The sequence below is a fragment of the Prinia subflava genome, chromosome Z (assembly GCF_021018805.1).
Source record: "Prinia subflava isolate CZ2003 ecotype Zambia chromosome Z, Cam_Psub_1.2, whole genome shotgun sequence".
Classification (NCBI taxonomy): domain Eukaryota; kingdom Metazoa; phylum Chordata; class Aves; order Passeriformes; family Cisticolidae; genus Prinia; species Prinia subflava.
Window position 1 is genome coordinate 5,562,947 of NC_086283.1, and position 16,513 is coordinate 5,579,459.

The following is a 16,513-nucleotide window of genomic DNA, read 5'->3' on the forward strand; positions in this document are numbered from 1 at the left end:
GCTGTTCATGCTCCCATGGCAAGCCTTTCCCCGTGACTTTCCCAGTCATCCTGCCAATGGTTTGTTTTAGTGGGAGTTTGCAGCTGGGGCAGGCAGGAACTCGGCAAAGACCAGGCAGGCTACAATGGCCAAGGCAGCCTCATCACCTGGCACCATTCCTGGCTGGGGAGCGGCAGTGATAACACCAGAGAACAGACCAGAGGTCACCGCGGCCATCGCTGCACACACCGCTGGGAACAGGGGTCCCCGCCGTGGGGACAGGAGCACACCCAGAGCCCCAGCAAGGGCAGAGGTGCCCACAGTGAGCCAGCATCACCCAGAGCAAGCCCCTCTCCCCGTACATCAGCACCCCTGGGAAGCAGGGAACTGGGTCCCTGGGGTTATTGCAGAAGACTGCAGATCAGGGGAAGGTTTAGGGGTGCTGATTGCACCCCAAAGTACCCCAAATCCACCACTCTGGGCCCTGCATATGCAGCTCTGTGCAGCTGAGCATGGGCAGAGCACCCACAGGGCACCCCCGGACACCCGTCTCACCTAAGACCTGCTGCTCTGTGCCGAGAGAGATACGCCGGGATGGTGACACCAGGAGGGTGACAACGGGAGGGTGACGGCAGCAGTTTTTACAGGCAGAGATAGGGAGGAGAGGGCAGTAATGTTTGCCAGCCCAGCAGCTGCAGGGAGGGAGGAGCGAGTGCAGGGAGAAACCGGCAGCCACTGACCTGCAGGCAGGGCCACAGTGGGCATCTGCAGCCCCACCAGTCCTGCTCTCCCCCAGAGGTCCCAGGCCACATCCCAATGTGTGAGGGTGGAGAGGACTCCTCTCACTTCCCACACCCACCCAACATGTTCCCCATACACAGATTTGCCAAAACCTTCTGTGATCCCATGAGCTGCTGCTGGCAATTCTCCCACTAGAGTGGCTGAGGGGTGACACCGGCTTGTCCCCAACCCAAGAAGAGGACGGCAGCCCCAGGGGGACAGCTGGGTTGGGATCAGCAGAGGCTCAGGGCAGTCAGCACACCATGGCAGGGGCAGGGAGCACATTTTATTTCTCTGCAGCAGTGCCAGGGTAGAGGAAGGAACGGCAGCAGTGCCATCACAGCACAGGGCGGATTTGGGGGGCGTCCGGCAGTGTCTCCTCAGATCTGAGTGCGGAAGCACAGGTCGGTGCCTGACATCTTCTGCGCGTAGTCCTGGTCAAAGCGCTCGTTCTGGGCCACGGTGAAGTAGTTCTTCCAGTCCCCAGTGGTGCCTGTGGCCGGGAGAGATAGGGCTCAGCAGGGGCCGGGCGGGACAGTGCGCCAGAGGCCCCCGGAGACGCTCACCTTTGCGCATGAAGGGGGACACGCTGTGGTCCATGATGTCTGAGGGCACCTTGCTGTAGTTGGTGGCAGGGTTGTCCCGCATGGCCTCGAAGGACGTGTGTCGGGTGATGGTGTCCAGCGCCGCCTCCGACAGCTTCTGCCCCAGGAACTCAGCCACCTTGGCAATCTCCTGGCGGAGGTCCTGTGCCACACAGGCCAACACTCACCCCTCCTGCCACCCCCAGACCCCACACCATCATCCACCCCGCCCCATCACCTCCTTCAAGTCCTCGTAGAACAGGTAGAGAATGGGGTGATCCTTCCTGCGCTCCCAGTAGTCCTTGACATGGTTGTACCAGGAACCATATGCCACTGCATGGGGAGAGCAGCCGGTGAGTGACAGTCCCCCACAGGGTCCCCTACATGCACCCAGGGGTGCCCTGTCCCACCTCTGCCAGCCATGAACTCCTCCAGGTACTGGGCCCATGTCCCAGGGTGTGGCAGCAACTTGTTCATCAAATCAAAGTGGTAGTAGGAGACGGCCACGTCCTTGGCATTGCGCGCCACATAGATCATCTGCAGATGGGCCATGGAAGTATGAGGGACCCCAAATAGGGAGGATGCTCCAGCTCCTGGAACTCCTATTACCACTTAGGATGCTGAAGGGAGCAGTGGGGAGTCTTGTCTCAGGGGAACAGGGGAGCTGCAATGCCCCACAAGGCAGGGATCAGTGTTGGAGGTTACCTTGCAGTGGTTTTCCCAGAAGGATTTAGGCAGGATATGTGCTGGCAGGTGAGTCTTCACCACTCGGGGGGAGGGCATGGTGGCCAGCAGGTCTGTTCCTAGGGGATCCCAGAGCATTTCCTCAGTGGGCCCTTGGCAAAGACCCTTGGGACTCAGCACCTGAGGGGTGCCCCAGCACCTCACTACCTGCTGCCATCTTCCCGGGGGCAGAGAACTCCAGCATGGGCACTCTCCTGCTGATAATGTCCCGCTTGCATTTCTCAGGATCTCCACCTTGAAGGATCATGTCCACAATCTCGCTGACCCAGGTGGTGCCTGGGGAAAGGAATCCATCAAGGGGAGCAGCCAGGGCAGCATCAGGTGTCTCAGCACTGACAATCCCTCAGACCTCGACCAGGTGCCATGGGGGAAAAGGGAAATCCTACATAACTCTATGCTGATAGCCCCTAAATGTGGCTGCATGCCCCCAGGCAGTGAGTCTCAGCTGAACAACACACTTGCCCACCCAGCACCAGCTTATCTGGTAGCCTTGGAGATGCTCACCAGATTTGGGGAACGTGACCACCACGATGTCCTCAGGGCGGCTCTGGAAGGTGTCAACCCGTCCCCAGTTGTGGGCGAAGGCATTGACCATGGGGATACCATGCACTGTGAGCCAGGGCTGACGCAGATAGGGGTCCGGACTCGCCATCCTGCTGGGGACAGGGACACGTGGCAGGGCTGGCTGGTGACGGGAGGCACCCCGCCCCACCCTCTCAGGGCGGTGTCCAGCCAGGACAGCCCGGTCACCTGGCACGGTGCCTGCCCGGGGAGCGGCAGTGATAACACCAGAGAACAGACCAGAGGTCACTGCGGCCATCACTGCACACACCGCTGGGAACAGGGGTCCCTGCTGTGGGGACAGGAGCACACCCAGAGCCCCAGCAAGGGCAGAGGTGCCCACAGTGAGCCAGCATCACCCACAGCAAGGGGACAAGAGTAGAATAGAACCTCTTCCCTTGCCTCAGCACCCCTGGGAAGCAGGGAACTGGGTCCCTGGGGTTATTGCAGAAGACTGCAGATCAGGGGAAGGTTTAGGGGTGCTGATTGCACCCCAAAGTACCCCAAATCCACCACCCTGGGCCCTGCATATGCAGCTCTGTGCAGCTGAGCATGGGCAGAGCACCCACAGGGCACCCCCGGACACCCGTCTCACCTAAGACCTGCTGCTCTGCGCCGAGAGAGTGACGCCGGGATGGTGACACCAGGAGGGTGACAGCAGAGGACAGGGAGGCTCGGGGCCTCACAGCAGTTATTACAAGAAGGAGAAGGAAAGAGGCAGGGCGTTGAGGGCAGTAATGTTTGCCAGCCCAGCAGCTGCAGGGAGGGAGGAGCGAGTGCAGGGAGAAACCGGCAGCCACTGACCTGCAGGCAGGGCCACAGTGGGCATCTGCAGCCCCACCAGTCCTGCTCTCCCCCAGAGGTCCCAGGCCACATCCCAATGTGTGAGGGTGGAGAGGACTCCTCTCACTTCCCACACCCACCCAACATGTTCCCCATACACAGATTTGCCAAAACCTTCTGTGATCCCATGAGCTGCTGCTGGCAATTCTCCCACTAGAGTGGCTGAGGGGTGACACCGGCTTGTCCCCAACCCAAGAAGAGGACGGCAGCCCCAGGGGGACAGCTGGGTTGGGATCAGCAGAGGCTCAGGGCAGTCAGCACACCATGGCAGGGGCAGGGAGCACATTTTATTTCTCTGCAGCAGTGCCAGGGTAGAGGAAGGAACGGCAGCAGTGCCATCACAGCACAGGGCGGATTTGGGGGGCGTCCGGCGGTGTCTCCTCAGATCTGAGTGCGGAAGCACAGGTCGGTGCCTGACATCTTCTGCGCGTAGTCCTGGTCAAAGCGCTCGTTCTGGGCCACGGTGAAGTAGTTCTTCCAGTCCCCAGTGGTGCCTGTGGCCGGGAGAGATAGGGCTCAGCAGGGGCCGGGCGGGACAGTGCGCCAGAGGCCCCCGGAGACGCTCACCTTTGCGCATGAAGGGGGACACGCTGTGGTCCATGATGTCTGAGGGCACCTTGCTGTAGTTGGTGGCAGGGTTGTCCCGCATGGCCTCGAAGGACGTGTGTCGGGTGATGGTGTCCAGCGCCGCCTCCGACAGCTTCTGCCCCAGGAACTCAGCCACCTTGGCAATCTCCTGGCGGAGGTCCTGTGCCACACAGGCCAACACTCACCCCTCCTGCCACCCCCAGACCCCACACCATCATCCACCCCGCCCCATCACCTCCTTCAAGTCCTCGTAGAACAGGTAGAGAATGGGGTGATCCTTCCTGCGCTCCCAGTAGTCCTTGACATGGTTGTACCAGGAACCATATGCCACTGCATGGGGAGAGCAGCCGGTGAGTGACAGTCCCCCACAGGGTCCCCTACATGCACCCAGGGGTGCCCTGTCCCACCTCTGCCAGCCATGAACTCCTCCAGGTACTGGGCCCATGTCCCAGGGTGTGGGTGGAATTTGTTCATCAAATCAAAGTGGTAATAGGAGACGGCCACATCCTTGGCATTGCGCGCCACATAGATCATCTGCAGAAAGCTTGGTAGCATGTGGGGACTTGCAATCCCAACGGGGCACGCAGCCCCCTTACATCTGCTGTAAGTATAGCAGATGAACATGCTGGCTCCCCTCCCAGCATGTTCATTCCAGCCTGTTACCTTGCAGCGGTTTTCCCAGAAGGATTTGGGCAAGATGTGAGCTGGGATGTGGGTCTTGATGATGCGAGGGGATGGCATGGCCTCCAGCTGCTCTGTGCCTGTAAGGTTTTCTCCCAGAGTGATCCCACTGTGGTGCCCTCCCATACAAAACCAAACACGTCCTCATCTATCACACTGCCACTCTGCTACCTGCTGGCAACTTCCCAGGAGCAGCACACTCCATCATGGGCACCCGGTTCACAATGTCATCCTGCTTGCATTTTTCCGGATCACCGCCTTTCAGGACCATGTCCACAATCTCACTGACCCAGGTGGTGCCTGGAGAGGAGATGTTGGGTGTCCAGCTGATGCCATTCCCACTGGAGCCCCATCTCAGGCACAAGAGGATCACCATCTACCAGTGCTGCCTTTTGGCATGCCCCTGGTCCCAGCCCAGGCATCTGCAGGCTGGTACCTCCCTAAGCACGACCCCTCTCAGGTGCCTGGGGATGCTCACCAGACTTGGGGAACGTGACCACCACGATGTCCTCAGGGCGGCTCTGGAAGGTGTCAACCCGTTCCCAGTTGAGGGCGAAGGCATTGACCATGGGGATGCCATGCACGGTGCGCCAGGGCTGACGCAAGTAGGTATCCGGATCTGCCATCCTGCTGGGGACAGGGACATGTGGCATGGCTGGCTGGCAGCGAGGAGCATCACGGGGCCACCTCCTTCCCTGGCGGCCCCAAAATCCCTGCTGAACCCTGCCATCCCGGCCACAGAAAGGAAATCATGCCCTGCTTGCTGGCATCACAGGAGGTGGCACCCGTTTTCTGTGGGGATTTTAGGGAGCAAGTGGCAGTGCAGGGAGAGTGGCATGGCCAGCTCTGGGCAGCTCAGTCAGAGCCCATATCAAGCTACCAGAGCCGTTCCTGGGTGTGAAAACTCTCAGGGGCATTCCTGGCTGGAGCTGCAGGCTGCTGTCTCTTTGCTTTTTCCTCCCCATCTCTGCGTTGTAGGGCAGCACGGGAACCCTTGCTTCCAGGGGCCTTGAGTGAGGGTTTGACTCAGGCAGGAACGAGCAGCAGGACTCTCAGGACTCTCCCCCTAGGAAGCCTTTCTACACACCACCCAGGACAGAAAAGCTGGACATGCCAGCTGCAAAACTCCCAAGCTCTGATTTTTGGAGAAAAGCTTGGTGTCTTGCTTCCACCTCCCAGGGACACGGCGCCCCCGCACCCAGCCCCGCAGCCCCCCGCTTATGAGGCCAGGGCCCCCGAAACGCCGGGGCCAAAGCCCCCCCGGTTACTTGCGTCTTTTCCGGGTGCTCTGGCAGGGAGGAGGCAAAGCTTTGCCCGACGCTTACGGGGCGGGATTTGTTAATTTCCTTCCCCTGCATGGAAGGGGGAGGCGCAGGGGGGCCGGGGACAACTCTGGGTCAAGAGCCTGGAGCGAGACCGTGTCCCGGTGCTGCGGTGGGACGAGTGCGGGGAAGGGGCGAGCGAGGATGAGGACGGTCCCCAGATGCCTGTGATGAGCTGTCCGTGCTCAGCACCCGTCGGACGCACACAGGCAGCGGGAGTGGAAATCGCAGCTTCCCCTCCACCAGCAGAGGTAAACATAGGGAGGAAACCCCAACCCACATCCCGGGAGATTGAACATCACCCTGTCGTAGTCCAAGAGTCACCTGCGTGGACGTCCCCAGCTCCTCACACCGATGTGGAGCTTGCGAGAGGGTTGTGGGGTTCAGACTTTGCTCGTACCCCTACTCTACTCAAATATGGGTCCAAAGTTTGCAGGATTGCAAAGCACAAGTGCTCCTGGGAAAAGTGTGTAAAGGTGCTGATGGTGGTGAAATGTTCTTCCTTACCTTAGGCAGGAGGGAGTGGGAAGGGCAGGAGAATAGCTGGCAGGGTCAGCAGCTCAGCTGTTGGCAGCCTTGAGAAAAACGTCCCTGATTTGTCTCCAGGGTCAAGTTCCCGGTGAGATGAGGCATGCCATGGCAGGTGTTCAGGTGTTTTGCTGTTCATATGCCAGCAAAATGGGCTGTGTGTGCAAACAGGGCAGGCAGAGCCAGAAGCTGGGGAAGCACATTTTCCAGTGGAAGACATTCCCAACGGCATTTAAATGAATGTGTGAAAAGGATTTATTTCTGTGAGGCAGGTCCCCTCATAGCACTGCTGCTCCTTAGCAGTTGGATCTGGGCTGCATCTCTTTGGGGATGGAACAACCCCATGAGACTGTCTTGCCAAGAAGCTGCGATCTCGGAATCTCAAGAACCAGCCAAAAATGGGGTGTAAATGGGGAACTTGGGGTTCCAAAGCACACCCTTGCCCCCATTGGAACAGGGACTGGTTTGCTCCAAGCATCCCAGAGCAAGGGCAAGGTGCAACCAGGTTGGAGGCTGCAGGGTGTTTATCCAGCAAGGACAGTGATGTTGCTGAGCCTGGCCACAAGCCAGCAAGGAGCTGTTTCCCTTCACCTTTGTTCCACAGACCATGGGCTGCCAAGCTCCAGCTGGGCCAAGGAGAGCCTCACCACCACCTGCTCCATCAAGGAACTTGCCACAACCCAGAGGCATGAAAGCTCCTGTGCACACAAGGGCTGTGGCAGCACTGGATTTGCTGGTGCTCCAGGGATTTTCCACTCATCACTGATCTTTTTTCCCTCAGAGCACCTTGGTAGGCTGGGGCAGCCCAAGCTGACAAGGGCCAGTGGTGGTTTCTGGGAGGGTGCCCACTCCTAGTGATGCCTGAGCATCTCTAGCTAAAAATCCACTGTGAGCCCATCTCCCCTGATGACCATGAAGGTGTTCCCAGACACTGCCTAGAATTCAGGGGGTTCAGGTCCTACCCTCATTTTCCCTGCAGGCAATGACTCAGCCTCCATTTATCACAATTTATTTCAGAGGGAAAAGTGAATTAGTGCAAGAATCCCCATCTTCCACAGTCCTCCTGCAAAGGGAGATGAGCCCCTTACACTTCCATCTGGAAGTGGAGGTCAGAGCCTGCCATGTGCTCCTCGTAGTGCTGGTCAAAGCGCTCATTCTGGGCCACAGTGAAGTGGTTCTTCCAGTCTCCAGAGATCCCTGGGGGCAAGAAAATAACTGAGTAAATCCTCACACACATTAAATATTTGTAGCCACAGATGGGGGCTCAAATATAAACCAGGGACATCCCTCCCAAATCCTCCACCACCAGCCGAAACCCACCTTTTCGGAGGAAGGGGGAGAGGCTGTGATCCATGAAGATGGGGAGCATGGTCTCATAGTTGGCAGCAGGGTTCTTCTTCATCTCCTGGAAGGAGGTGTGGTGCAGGATCCTCTCCACTGTTCTCTCTGCCAGCTCCTTGCCCAGGAACTGTAAGATCTTCTGCACCTCCTGCCGTGGGTCCTGGAGGGTGATTGACATGAGGAGGCTGCCAAAAAAGCTGGGGGGCAGCCAGAGCTCCTTCCCCTCCATTTCACCCTCACCTTCTTCATGTCCTCATAGAAGAGGTAGAGTATCTTTTTCTCCTGCTTCTTTTCCCACCATCCACGCACATGGTCATACCAGGACCCATAGGCCACTGTGGAATATGGTCAAGGGATTAACTGAGAAGATGGGTAGCAGGGAATGTCCTTCCCACCAGCATTTCTCCCACAGGGCATCCTGTGGCTCTGCCCACACCTTTGCCAGCCATGAAGTTCTCCAAGAACTCAGCCTTCATGCCAGGATCAGGGTGTAGCTTGGCCATCTGGTGGAAGTAGTAGTAGGAGACGACAACATCCTTGGGGTTGCGGGCCATGTAGATAATCTGGAAAGAGACAAGGATGTGTTTGGGAGGTACAGAGAGGTGCCTCCTCCCCACCAACCCAGATGGGGAGAGACAGGGGCACCTGCCATGTTACCTTGCAGTCCTTCTCCCAGAAGGAGTTTGGGAGGAGCTGGACCGGGAGATGGGTCTTTACCAGCCGCGGGGATGGGGTGTTCTCCAGCTGCTCAACACCTGTGGCACAGGGGACTTTGAGGTGTGAGCCCCAGCACTCACCCCCAGGCTGGCTCTGTTCCCCCTCCACCCAAGCCAGGCAGCCAGGCTAGGGAAGCTCACCACTTGGGCCCCCGGAGACCTTCATTTCCAGGAAGGGCACGCGGTTGTAGATGGCATCCCGTCGGCACTTCTCCACATTGCCATCATGGTAGATCATGTCCATGATCTCGCTCAGCCACGTTGTGCCTGCAGCACAGGGACAGTGTTGCAAAGGCTGGTGTCAACCCATCCCCCCTGCACCCTTCCCCAGGACCACTCACCTGATTTGGGGTAGGTGGAGATGAGCAGGTCGTCTGGACGGGCTTGGAAAGCCTTCACCTCTGGCCAGCCCTCAATGAAGCTCTTGAAGAGGGGGATGCCATGGAGGCTTCCCAGCTCCTGCCTCATTGCATCTTCCTGCTCCATAGCTGACAGTGGGTCCACACAGCCCTGGCTGTCTTCCCTGCTGGCAGCCTCCACAACCTTGGGACTAGCTGGCTCGTGTGCCAGGACTTGCCTGGGGCAGTACTGGATCTTGTGCCAGGACTGTGCCCAGGGCAGTGCCCTATCAGGCAAAGTCCAGCCCAGATCACACGTGGTAGAGGTGTTGCCAATGCCACAGGAGCATGCCCTGATCCCTGGTAGGATACTGCCCTAACGTAGATGCTGGCCATGCACTAAGCCCAAGCCATGAGTTGGGAATGGAGCCCAGCACCACCTTTTCTCCCAGCTGTCTGCACTTCTCCCCCAGCTACAGCCCCTTTAATGACTGTCAGGAGGTTTTGGAGCTGCAGAGACAGCTTTGCCACCCAGGGCTCCCATTGCAGCCATACCTGTCAGGATTCTGTGTGCTCTGGTGCCCAGGAGCGCTGGCACCTCCACCCTCCTGCCACAGCCACACCCAAGCTATAATGGTTAATGAGAGCCAGCTCAGCTAAGCTACAGAGCACAGAGGCTGTGAAGGAGGTTCAAAGTGCCAGCAGCTGGGGCCGGGAATGGTTTTGGAGTGGGCTCTGCCTCTGTCTCCCCACCTGCCAGGCATGTGCCCTGTGTTGTCCTGCAATGTCCCTGCTCGTCCTGGGAACCAAACTGGCCAGGACCTGGATGGCAGTGCTGCAAGCAGGGAGTGCCTCCCTCTCTCCTCTTCCTGGATGCTCCTTTGATGCCTCTTGTAGGAAAGGGCTGAATAAGATGATCTGCTTCATCCTGGATGATCTAATCCAGCAGGCTGTGCAGTACAGGAACCCACCATGATGAAGCAGGTGCTGCTCTTGCTCCAGGAGGCGATCAAGGAGAACCAGAAGCGAAATGGTGCCTGGCCTAGGCCAGGTCAGTGCAGTCTCTGGGAAAGGGCGGTCCCCATGACAGAGAATTGGGAAAAGATGATTTTTTATCTCCTTCAACTCGCCCTGAATCTACTAGACCTAAGGGTGGAGGGGAAAATCACACACAAATATCCCATTTGATTCAATTCAGGTGGCTGATTTGCAAGAGAATTTTGGCCATTAAACAGGTGATATTGAAATCAAGCAACTGGAATCCTATCAGTGCATACACAGTAATGGCCCATATATTCACATTCCAGTTGATTATCATCAGCAATTAATTGCTAGCAACATTTAAACACTCTGGGATAATGTCTCATTGGCTTTTGGTTGTATTCAAGCCAGTTGTGGGAGCAGTATGTGACAGCTGCTATCACATGGGAGGTGAAGACAGCACGCCCTTCCCCTTAAGGGTGGGATGCCACAGTGGGCTCCAATGCTCCCGCATCTCCAGCACACAATAAGATCCCCCAGCACAGCCAGAGACCCATCACGGCTGAAGCTCAGTGCCCAGCACCCCTCCTCAGGTGCTCCAGCTTTACTGGTGCAGTTACAAGCGAAAGCACTTTGGAGTCTGGCCTCATGACAGCCCCTCTGCATGGCCTGGCAGTGCCCAGACTGTTCCCGGCCCACTGGTGTAAGAGCTGTCCATGCCAGCTCCTGGCTCCCTGGATTTCCCAGCACTCAGAAAGTGCTAGGGTAGGACCCTGCTCCCCACTGCACCCTGCAGAGCTGGGTAGGGGAGTGCCAAATCCTGCCATCTCCCAGGGTGTCACACAGGTCCCCTGACCCCAAGCAGCAGCATCTAGGGACAACCACCCTGCTGTGCGAGGCACACGGCTACATCCTGCCCCACCACCTATTTATTTAATCCCCCACACAGAGACCCCAATGCCCCATGGCGAGATGCACACCCGTGGATGCCCCATGTACCCTGCCAAGGCCCCATCCCAGAGCCATGTCTCCCCTGCTGAGGACCCCCTGCCTGCCCCACCATGCCCAGCTGGGGTAACCACAACCCAGGGTCCCTCTTTTAGCGTCCATTCACGGCCACATGCAGCCTCCACTCACTGTCATGTGCACACGGTGCAGGAATGCAGTGCAGGAAAACAGCACAGGAATTTGGCACCGTCCCAGCTGCAGGTGGATTTATGGGGATGGGTTAGCTCTCCCATGATGGTGTTGGGGGATAAATGGATTAAAACTCTGCTCTTAGCTGGCTCGTCGCTCTTTATTCTTGAACTATGTTTCTCATCCATCCCACTGGGGCTTGGCAACCATCTCAGATCCCTCCTTGTCTCTCATCCCCCAAAAATATCTGGGAGTGGTAGGCAGGAATGTCATCTGTAGCTCAGCGGGATGCTTTGATACCCAGCTCTCGGTCCACTGCCTGGAGGAAATGTTCGTTGAGAAAAAGCATCTGCCCGTGGGGCAGGAGACGGTCCAGGAGGCCATCAGCAGCATCAGGACGGAGCAGGACATCAGCGCCAGGGCCAAGGAGGCGCAGGGAGAGGAGCAGGCGGGGAGCCAGGCGCCGCAGGGTGATCTCAGCCAACGACAGATTCTCTTGGGGTTCACAAACCAAGGCGAAGGCAAGGGCCAGCACTGATAACCACACTACCGTCACCCGCTCAGGGAATGGGTCTCCAGGGGGCATCTGGAAAAGACCCCCTGGAGCATCTTGGAGTGACATCGGCTCATCGGGTAGCTGGGGAAGTTGTGGGGAGGACGGGCGCCCCAAGGATGACTGAAGGAGCTGACACTGGGAGGCCACTTGTCTGGAAGAGAAAAGGGGGACCCTCATGTTAAGGACCCCCACCTCATCCAGGGACAGTGACCCCTCTATGGGGGGAACAGAGTCCCAGGGGTCCTGCCAAGCCCAGCATCCCCACAAAGAATGGGTCTCATAAATGGGGGGGGGGGGCATGGCCCTGGGGTTCTCACTGAGCCCTGTCCTCCGAAAAGGGGGCTGCCACTGGCTCCCCTTAGGAATGGAAGGTGTCCCACAGTCAAGGGGTGTGCCAGCCCTGGGGCTCAGGCAAGCCCAAGAGCCCTCTGATCAAACAAAGGACGTATGACGGCTGGGGGACGCCAGGGAGAGGGATGAGGCGTCGCAAGCCCAGAGGGTTCAGGAGATGGAGGACGCACGCTGCCGGACGTCCCACGGAGTCCAGCATCCGCAGGAAGGGGATGCCCGCGGGGCGGATGTCGCGGCTGTACCTGGCCACGACCAGCAGCTGCTCCTTGCGGCGGAGGCGCTGCCGGGAGCCCCCGGAGCCGCGCCCGGCGGAGGTCCCGAAGGTGCGCGCGTACAGCACGCGGCAGGGGGCGTGGCCGGCGGGCCCGCCCGGCGCCAGCAGCACGAACGCGCGCACCATGGCGGCCGCACGGCCCCGGCCCCCGCGCGCCGGAAGCGCCGCCGCTGGCTCGGAAGGAGCGGCCCTCGCGCTGCGCGGCCGTGCAGGCAGCGGGTCACGATTGGCCAAGGCTCGCGCGCAGCGAGAGCTGATTGGCGGGCAAAGGCCGGTGGGCGGGGACAGGCGCGGGGCTCGGCCTAAGCGAAAGCACTCTCCGGCGACGGGACCGTGGCAGCCCCTCCGCGGCCACCCCTGCTCCTGCTCCGTGTCCCCCTCCGCGGGGTGTTTCCGTGGGCCCGGCCACGCTGCCCCGGCAGCGAGGCAGAGCTCTGAGCCCCCACCGTGCTGCCTGCCTGGGGTCCAGATCAGCCGCTGCCCCCGCGGGGCCTCGCTGCTGCCACCCCGCGCGCAGGGACAGCTCTCAGGGCCAGTGCTTGTCCTGGGTGAGCTCTCAGCCCCCAGGGAAGCTGCCATCGCCGCAGCCCTCACCCCTGGCTGCCGCTCTCACTTTTCCCACATATCCCCCGCAGCTGCATTGTGGTGCATTCACAGGTCAGGAGCCGGGGTTTTTTTCTATCCCGAAGGAGTTAACAGAGTGTGCAAAAAACACTCCGCACCCTCACAGTGCCCAAACGCTGGCTCTGGGGTTGAGGTGAAGCCCCTCCTGTCCCCCAGTGTAAATCACAGCTGGCTTTGAGCAGGACAAATTATTTGAAATAAGACGGGAGGGGGCCTTGACGTAGCCATCCTGGTGCTTGTTCACTGGGAATGCAGCACAGGGTCAAAGTGGCAGCACAGCAGTTTTGGGATCTAAATGCAGGAGGGAGTGTGTGTCCCTGGGCATGGAGTGGACAGGGCTAGGAGAGGACATGAGGGTAAATGTGGCCTGAGGTGTCTCAAGGGGACATGGCCAGGGCCAGCATGGAAAGCTGCTTGTCTTGAGTGGGACATACGGAGGAGAGTGTGGCTGGCTGCCACAGGGGACATGGTGGGGGCATGGGCAAAGGGACCATGGAGAGCGACATGTCTGGGTGGAGACATGAGACTCTTCCATGAGACCTTTCCAGCCGTGGAAAACTTGTTTTCTGCTTCAAGTGACTTCAGTGGCAAAGCTGGTTTTTCACCAATTCTTTATGGCTGTGGCTGGTTATTCGTGGGTTGATAGTGAGGATAGGAGGGTCTTTCTGTTGTGTTTTGGGGCATGTTTGGGGACGTGATATCCCAACTACAGTGTCCATATTCAAACTACAATGTCCATATTCCAGCTACAGTGTCCATCCCAGGCATGGTGTCTGAAAGGAACAAGATGAATGTGTCTTTACAAACAGACCGTGTGAACTGTAGATAGGGCCACGGACTTATAGATAGGGAAGTAACAGAAGAAACTATTAGTTCTAGAAAATGTTACTAATCAGCACAAACTGTTGCTTAGCCAAGGACAGGTTAAATTCCTAAACCCAGAGAAAAAGAAGAAAGACTTCATGGAATCATGAATAGCTTTATTTTTTTTCTTTCTTTTTCATAACAAAAGGGGTGCGTACTACCGGGGGGCACAGAGTAGGTGATTCGGGAAGTCTGTACCTTCCAAGTACCTCAGCCAGTGGGGAAGAGGAAGAGGGTGATGCAGGCAGAATTTTAGGGTAAAAAAGGGGACTGCCTCCCCTAACAATGGGGATGGGAAATTCCCATGGCCTCTCCCTTTATTCGAATAAAAGTCACAAGACTCCTCTGTCTCCTTTTTGGACATAAACCTCTGACATCGTGGATTCATTTTCCTGACAGCGTCCCTCTGGGAGCTGTCTCTCTGGTGCTGCCCCCCAGGAGTGGATGGCCAGTCTTATCCTCATGCGACCTTGCTGCACATAGCCCGGAGCTGCACCTCCATGGGTGCGGGCAAGGGGCTCCCGGGGCCGCTCCCGGAGCCTCTCCCGGGGCCGCTCCCGGGACTGCGGTGTCGCGCCGGGGCCGCCAGGGGGCGCCGCCGCCCGGGCCGTGGGAGCCTGAGGGGCCCTCCCCGGGGGCCCTTCCCAAGGGTCCCTCCCCGGGGGCCCTTCCCAAGGGTCCCTCCCCGGGGGCCCTTCCCCGGGAGCAGCTGCAGGTGCCCCGCCGGCGAACCCTTTGGCCACCGGGCCTCACCTCGTTTCTTCTCCCCAGCTCTTTTCCCGAGCCACTGCCGGCAGGACGAACCCTGTGCCCCTACGCTGGCTCTGCTGTAACCCGGCAGAATAGCTTGAACTGGCCACCCCCGGAGCCACTCGTGCCCGAGTGACCCGCGCCCCGTGTGCATCCGCCAGGAAGACGCCGGGATGCCGTGCCCGAGGACGATGCTGGTACTGCCTGCCCTCAGCATGGCCCTGCCAGCGCCCACCTGGCTCAGCCGCACAGAGATGCTGCGGGCAGCTGGCGACTGCAGTTCCTTTGTGACTCCAGATAGTTTGCGTCTGCTGCTTCGGGAAGGCTCTCTCTAGTTTATGCTTCACCTCACTTGCAGCTTCAGATGATTTGTTTCTGTCCCCAGTTTGTCTCAGGTTCAGCTCACAGAGTCTGTTTGTGCCTCTGGCATGTTTTAGACTCCAAATTGGTTTCACCTTTCCCAGCTTCATTTCAGCTCCAGTTTATTTGCAGCTCCAGTTTGTTTCCATATTCGGTTGGTCTGTGGCTCCAGTTAATTTCGGCTCTGGCTTATTACATCTTGAGCTTTTTCAAATGATCTTGGCTTTTGGGAAAGCCACAAATCAATCACTATCATAACCTAAACATGAACGGACATAATTGTACGTTGTCTAAGATGGACTAAACTTCTTGGACCAATGCAAGTGGACCTTCAACCTCCAGTGGGATTCCCCATAGGTGCCCCCATACCGGTTCCCACTGTCAGGAAAATCCACAAACGCCAGAAGTTTATGTCCATAAAGAAGGCAGAGGAGTCCTGCAACTTTATTCGAATAAAGGGAGAGAGTCCACCGGGGCACAAGCCCACGAAGTTTTCTCTTTTGAGGTTTCGGAAGGCCGGGCCTCTAGCTTAAACTCCCAGCCTCAAATTGCCCTCTTCCTTTCCCCATTGGCTGAGGTAACAGGAAGGTACAGCCTTCTCAAACTGCCTACCACATTTTAATCCCCCCTTGTACCTACTGTATTACCCCAAGGTTCAGAAGTTCAGGTTTCTGCAGACCCACTTGTTGGTTTCAGGAGCCAAGCGGTCTCTGCAACAAACCTGCTGCCCAAAGTTACTACAGACATTAAGACCCTTTTCAAAGACGCTAACACCAATACTGTCACCCATCAAATTGTTTGTAAAGACGTTAACTTTCCTCTTAACACCTTGAATAAATGGAGTGAAGTTCCAAATAAGGTAAAGAACAACATGGTTAAGCAATGGGAACAATAATCACAGGAATGTGAAGAAAATTGATGGCCTAAATTCTTGAAGGGGGAAAACACATAAAGATAACACCGTTCTTACCCAGGAAGTGTAATGATGAACTTTAAAAATCCCCAGTTTTGACTGGTTCTCTAGTGAGAACTGCCCTAGTGATGAACTTTTGCTCCTTATAATACTAAAAAACTACACCCCAGCTCAGGCACCTTGCCCTACAATAAGACTGCAACTCACCAAACACGGGCTATGATGTCTTGGGACACAATGGCTTTAATCTGAAGTAGAGAAAGGAGGAGCCAATAACAACTTAAGCAAAGTAGTGCCTTAAGTAAGTCCTAATAGCCCAAGATTGTGCCTCGAGGTGCTGGCTCTGGGATTTACCACTCAGCACCTCTTTCTGTGCAGAACTGTAAATCAAATTAAGTGTCGTGGTTAGAGAAATCTCCTTTTTTACAGTGGCTGAGTTTGGTTGAGTATCTGATCCTGTATGTTAACCTATAGAAACTCTCACCCTTTTTACCAGACTATACCAAAATTCCCTCCGTAATTTTGATATAGGAAGATGATCCAAGAAATGTTTGCACGTTGTTCTAGCAGGGAAGATACATTTTCCTTGATAGCAGAGCCCTACGGCCTCAGACTGTTCAGTGGCTGCTGCTGTGTCAAATTACTTTTCCTCCTTGCCATTTCCATCCATTCGTAGCTGCTACAAGGGGAGGTTGGAA

General features: G+C 57.3%; 4 protein-coding genes across 7 annotated transcripts; all 4 read right to left on the reverse strand.

Moving 5' to 3' along the window:
* Window positions 1-1,036: 1,036 nt before the first annotated feature.
* Window positions 1,037-2,754, reverse strand: LOC134563947 (sulfotransferase 1B1-like). The gene is made up of 7 exons (XM_063422406.1): window positions 2,592-2,754; window positions 2,235-2,363; window positions 2,049-2,146; window positions 1,754-1,880; window positions 1,582-1,676; window positions 1,326-1,506; window positions 1,037-1,252 (listed from the first exon to the last, which is right to left on the reverse strand). Exons 1-7 carry the CDS (start codon window positions 2,737-2,739, stop codon window positions 1,140-1,142), a joined length of 891 nt encoding a protein of 296 aa, XP_063278476.1. The 5' UTR covers window positions 2,740-2,754; the 3' UTR covers window positions 1,037-1,139.
* A 1,002-nt stretch (window positions 2,755-3,756) lies between these two features.
* Window positions 3,757-6,521, reverse strand: LOC134563950 (sulfotransferase 1B1-like). Of its 4 annotated transcripts, none has more exons than XM_063422412.1 (8): window positions 6,407-6,521; window positions 5,239-5,387; window positions 4,932-5,060; window positions 4,743-4,840; window positions 4,487-4,613; window positions 4,315-4,409; window positions 4,059-4,239; window positions 3,757-3,985 (listed from the first exon to the last, which is right to left on the reverse strand). In XM_063422412.1, exons 2-8 carry the CDS (start codon window positions 5,384-5,386, stop codon window positions 3,873-3,875), a joined length of 891 nt encoding a protein of 296 aa, XP_063278482.1. In that variant the 5' UTR covers window position 5,387; window positions 6,407-6,521; the 3' UTR covers window positions 3,757-3,872. The 4 variants fall into 4 exon arrangements, with proteins under 4 accessions (XP_063278482.1, XP_063278478.1, XP_063278479.1 ...); XM_063422408.1 differs by lacking the exon at window positions 6,407-6,521 and adding an exon at window positions 6,033-6,156; XM_063422409.1 differs by lacking the exon at window positions 6,407-6,521 and adding an exon at window positions 6,029-6,106.
* A 697-nt stretch (window positions 6,522-7,218) lies between these two features.
* Window positions 7,219-9,389, reverse strand: LOC134563951 (sulfotransferase 1 family member D1-like). Its single transcript, XM_063422413.1, has 7 exons — window positions 9,009-9,389; window positions 8,809-8,934; window positions 8,609-8,706; window positions 8,388-8,514; window positions 8,192-8,286; window positions 7,931-8,111; window positions 7,219-7,807 (listed from the first exon to the last, which is right to left on the reverse strand). Exons 1-7 carry the CDS (start codon window positions 9,151-9,153, stop codon window positions 7,695-7,697), a joined length of 885 nt encoding a protein of 294 aa, XP_063278483.1. The 5' UTR covers window positions 9,154-9,389; the 3' UTR covers window positions 7,219-7,694.
* A 10-nt stretch (window positions 9,390-9,399) lies between these two features.
* LOC134563949 (AP-5 complex subunit sigma-1-like) lies at window positions 9,400-12,898 on the reverse strand. The gene is made up of 2 exons (XM_063422407.1): window positions 12,273-12,898; window positions 9,400-11,830 (listed from the first exon to the last, which is right to left on the reverse strand). The coding sequence occupies exons 1-2, from the start codon at window positions 12,881-12,883 to the stop codon at window positions 11,404-11,406; spliced, it is 1,038 nt and encodes a 345-aa protein (XP_063278477.1). The 5' UTR covers window positions 12,884-12,898; the 3' UTR covers window positions 9,400-11,403.
* Between the last annotated feature and the right edge of the window lie 3,615 nt (window positions 12,899-16,513).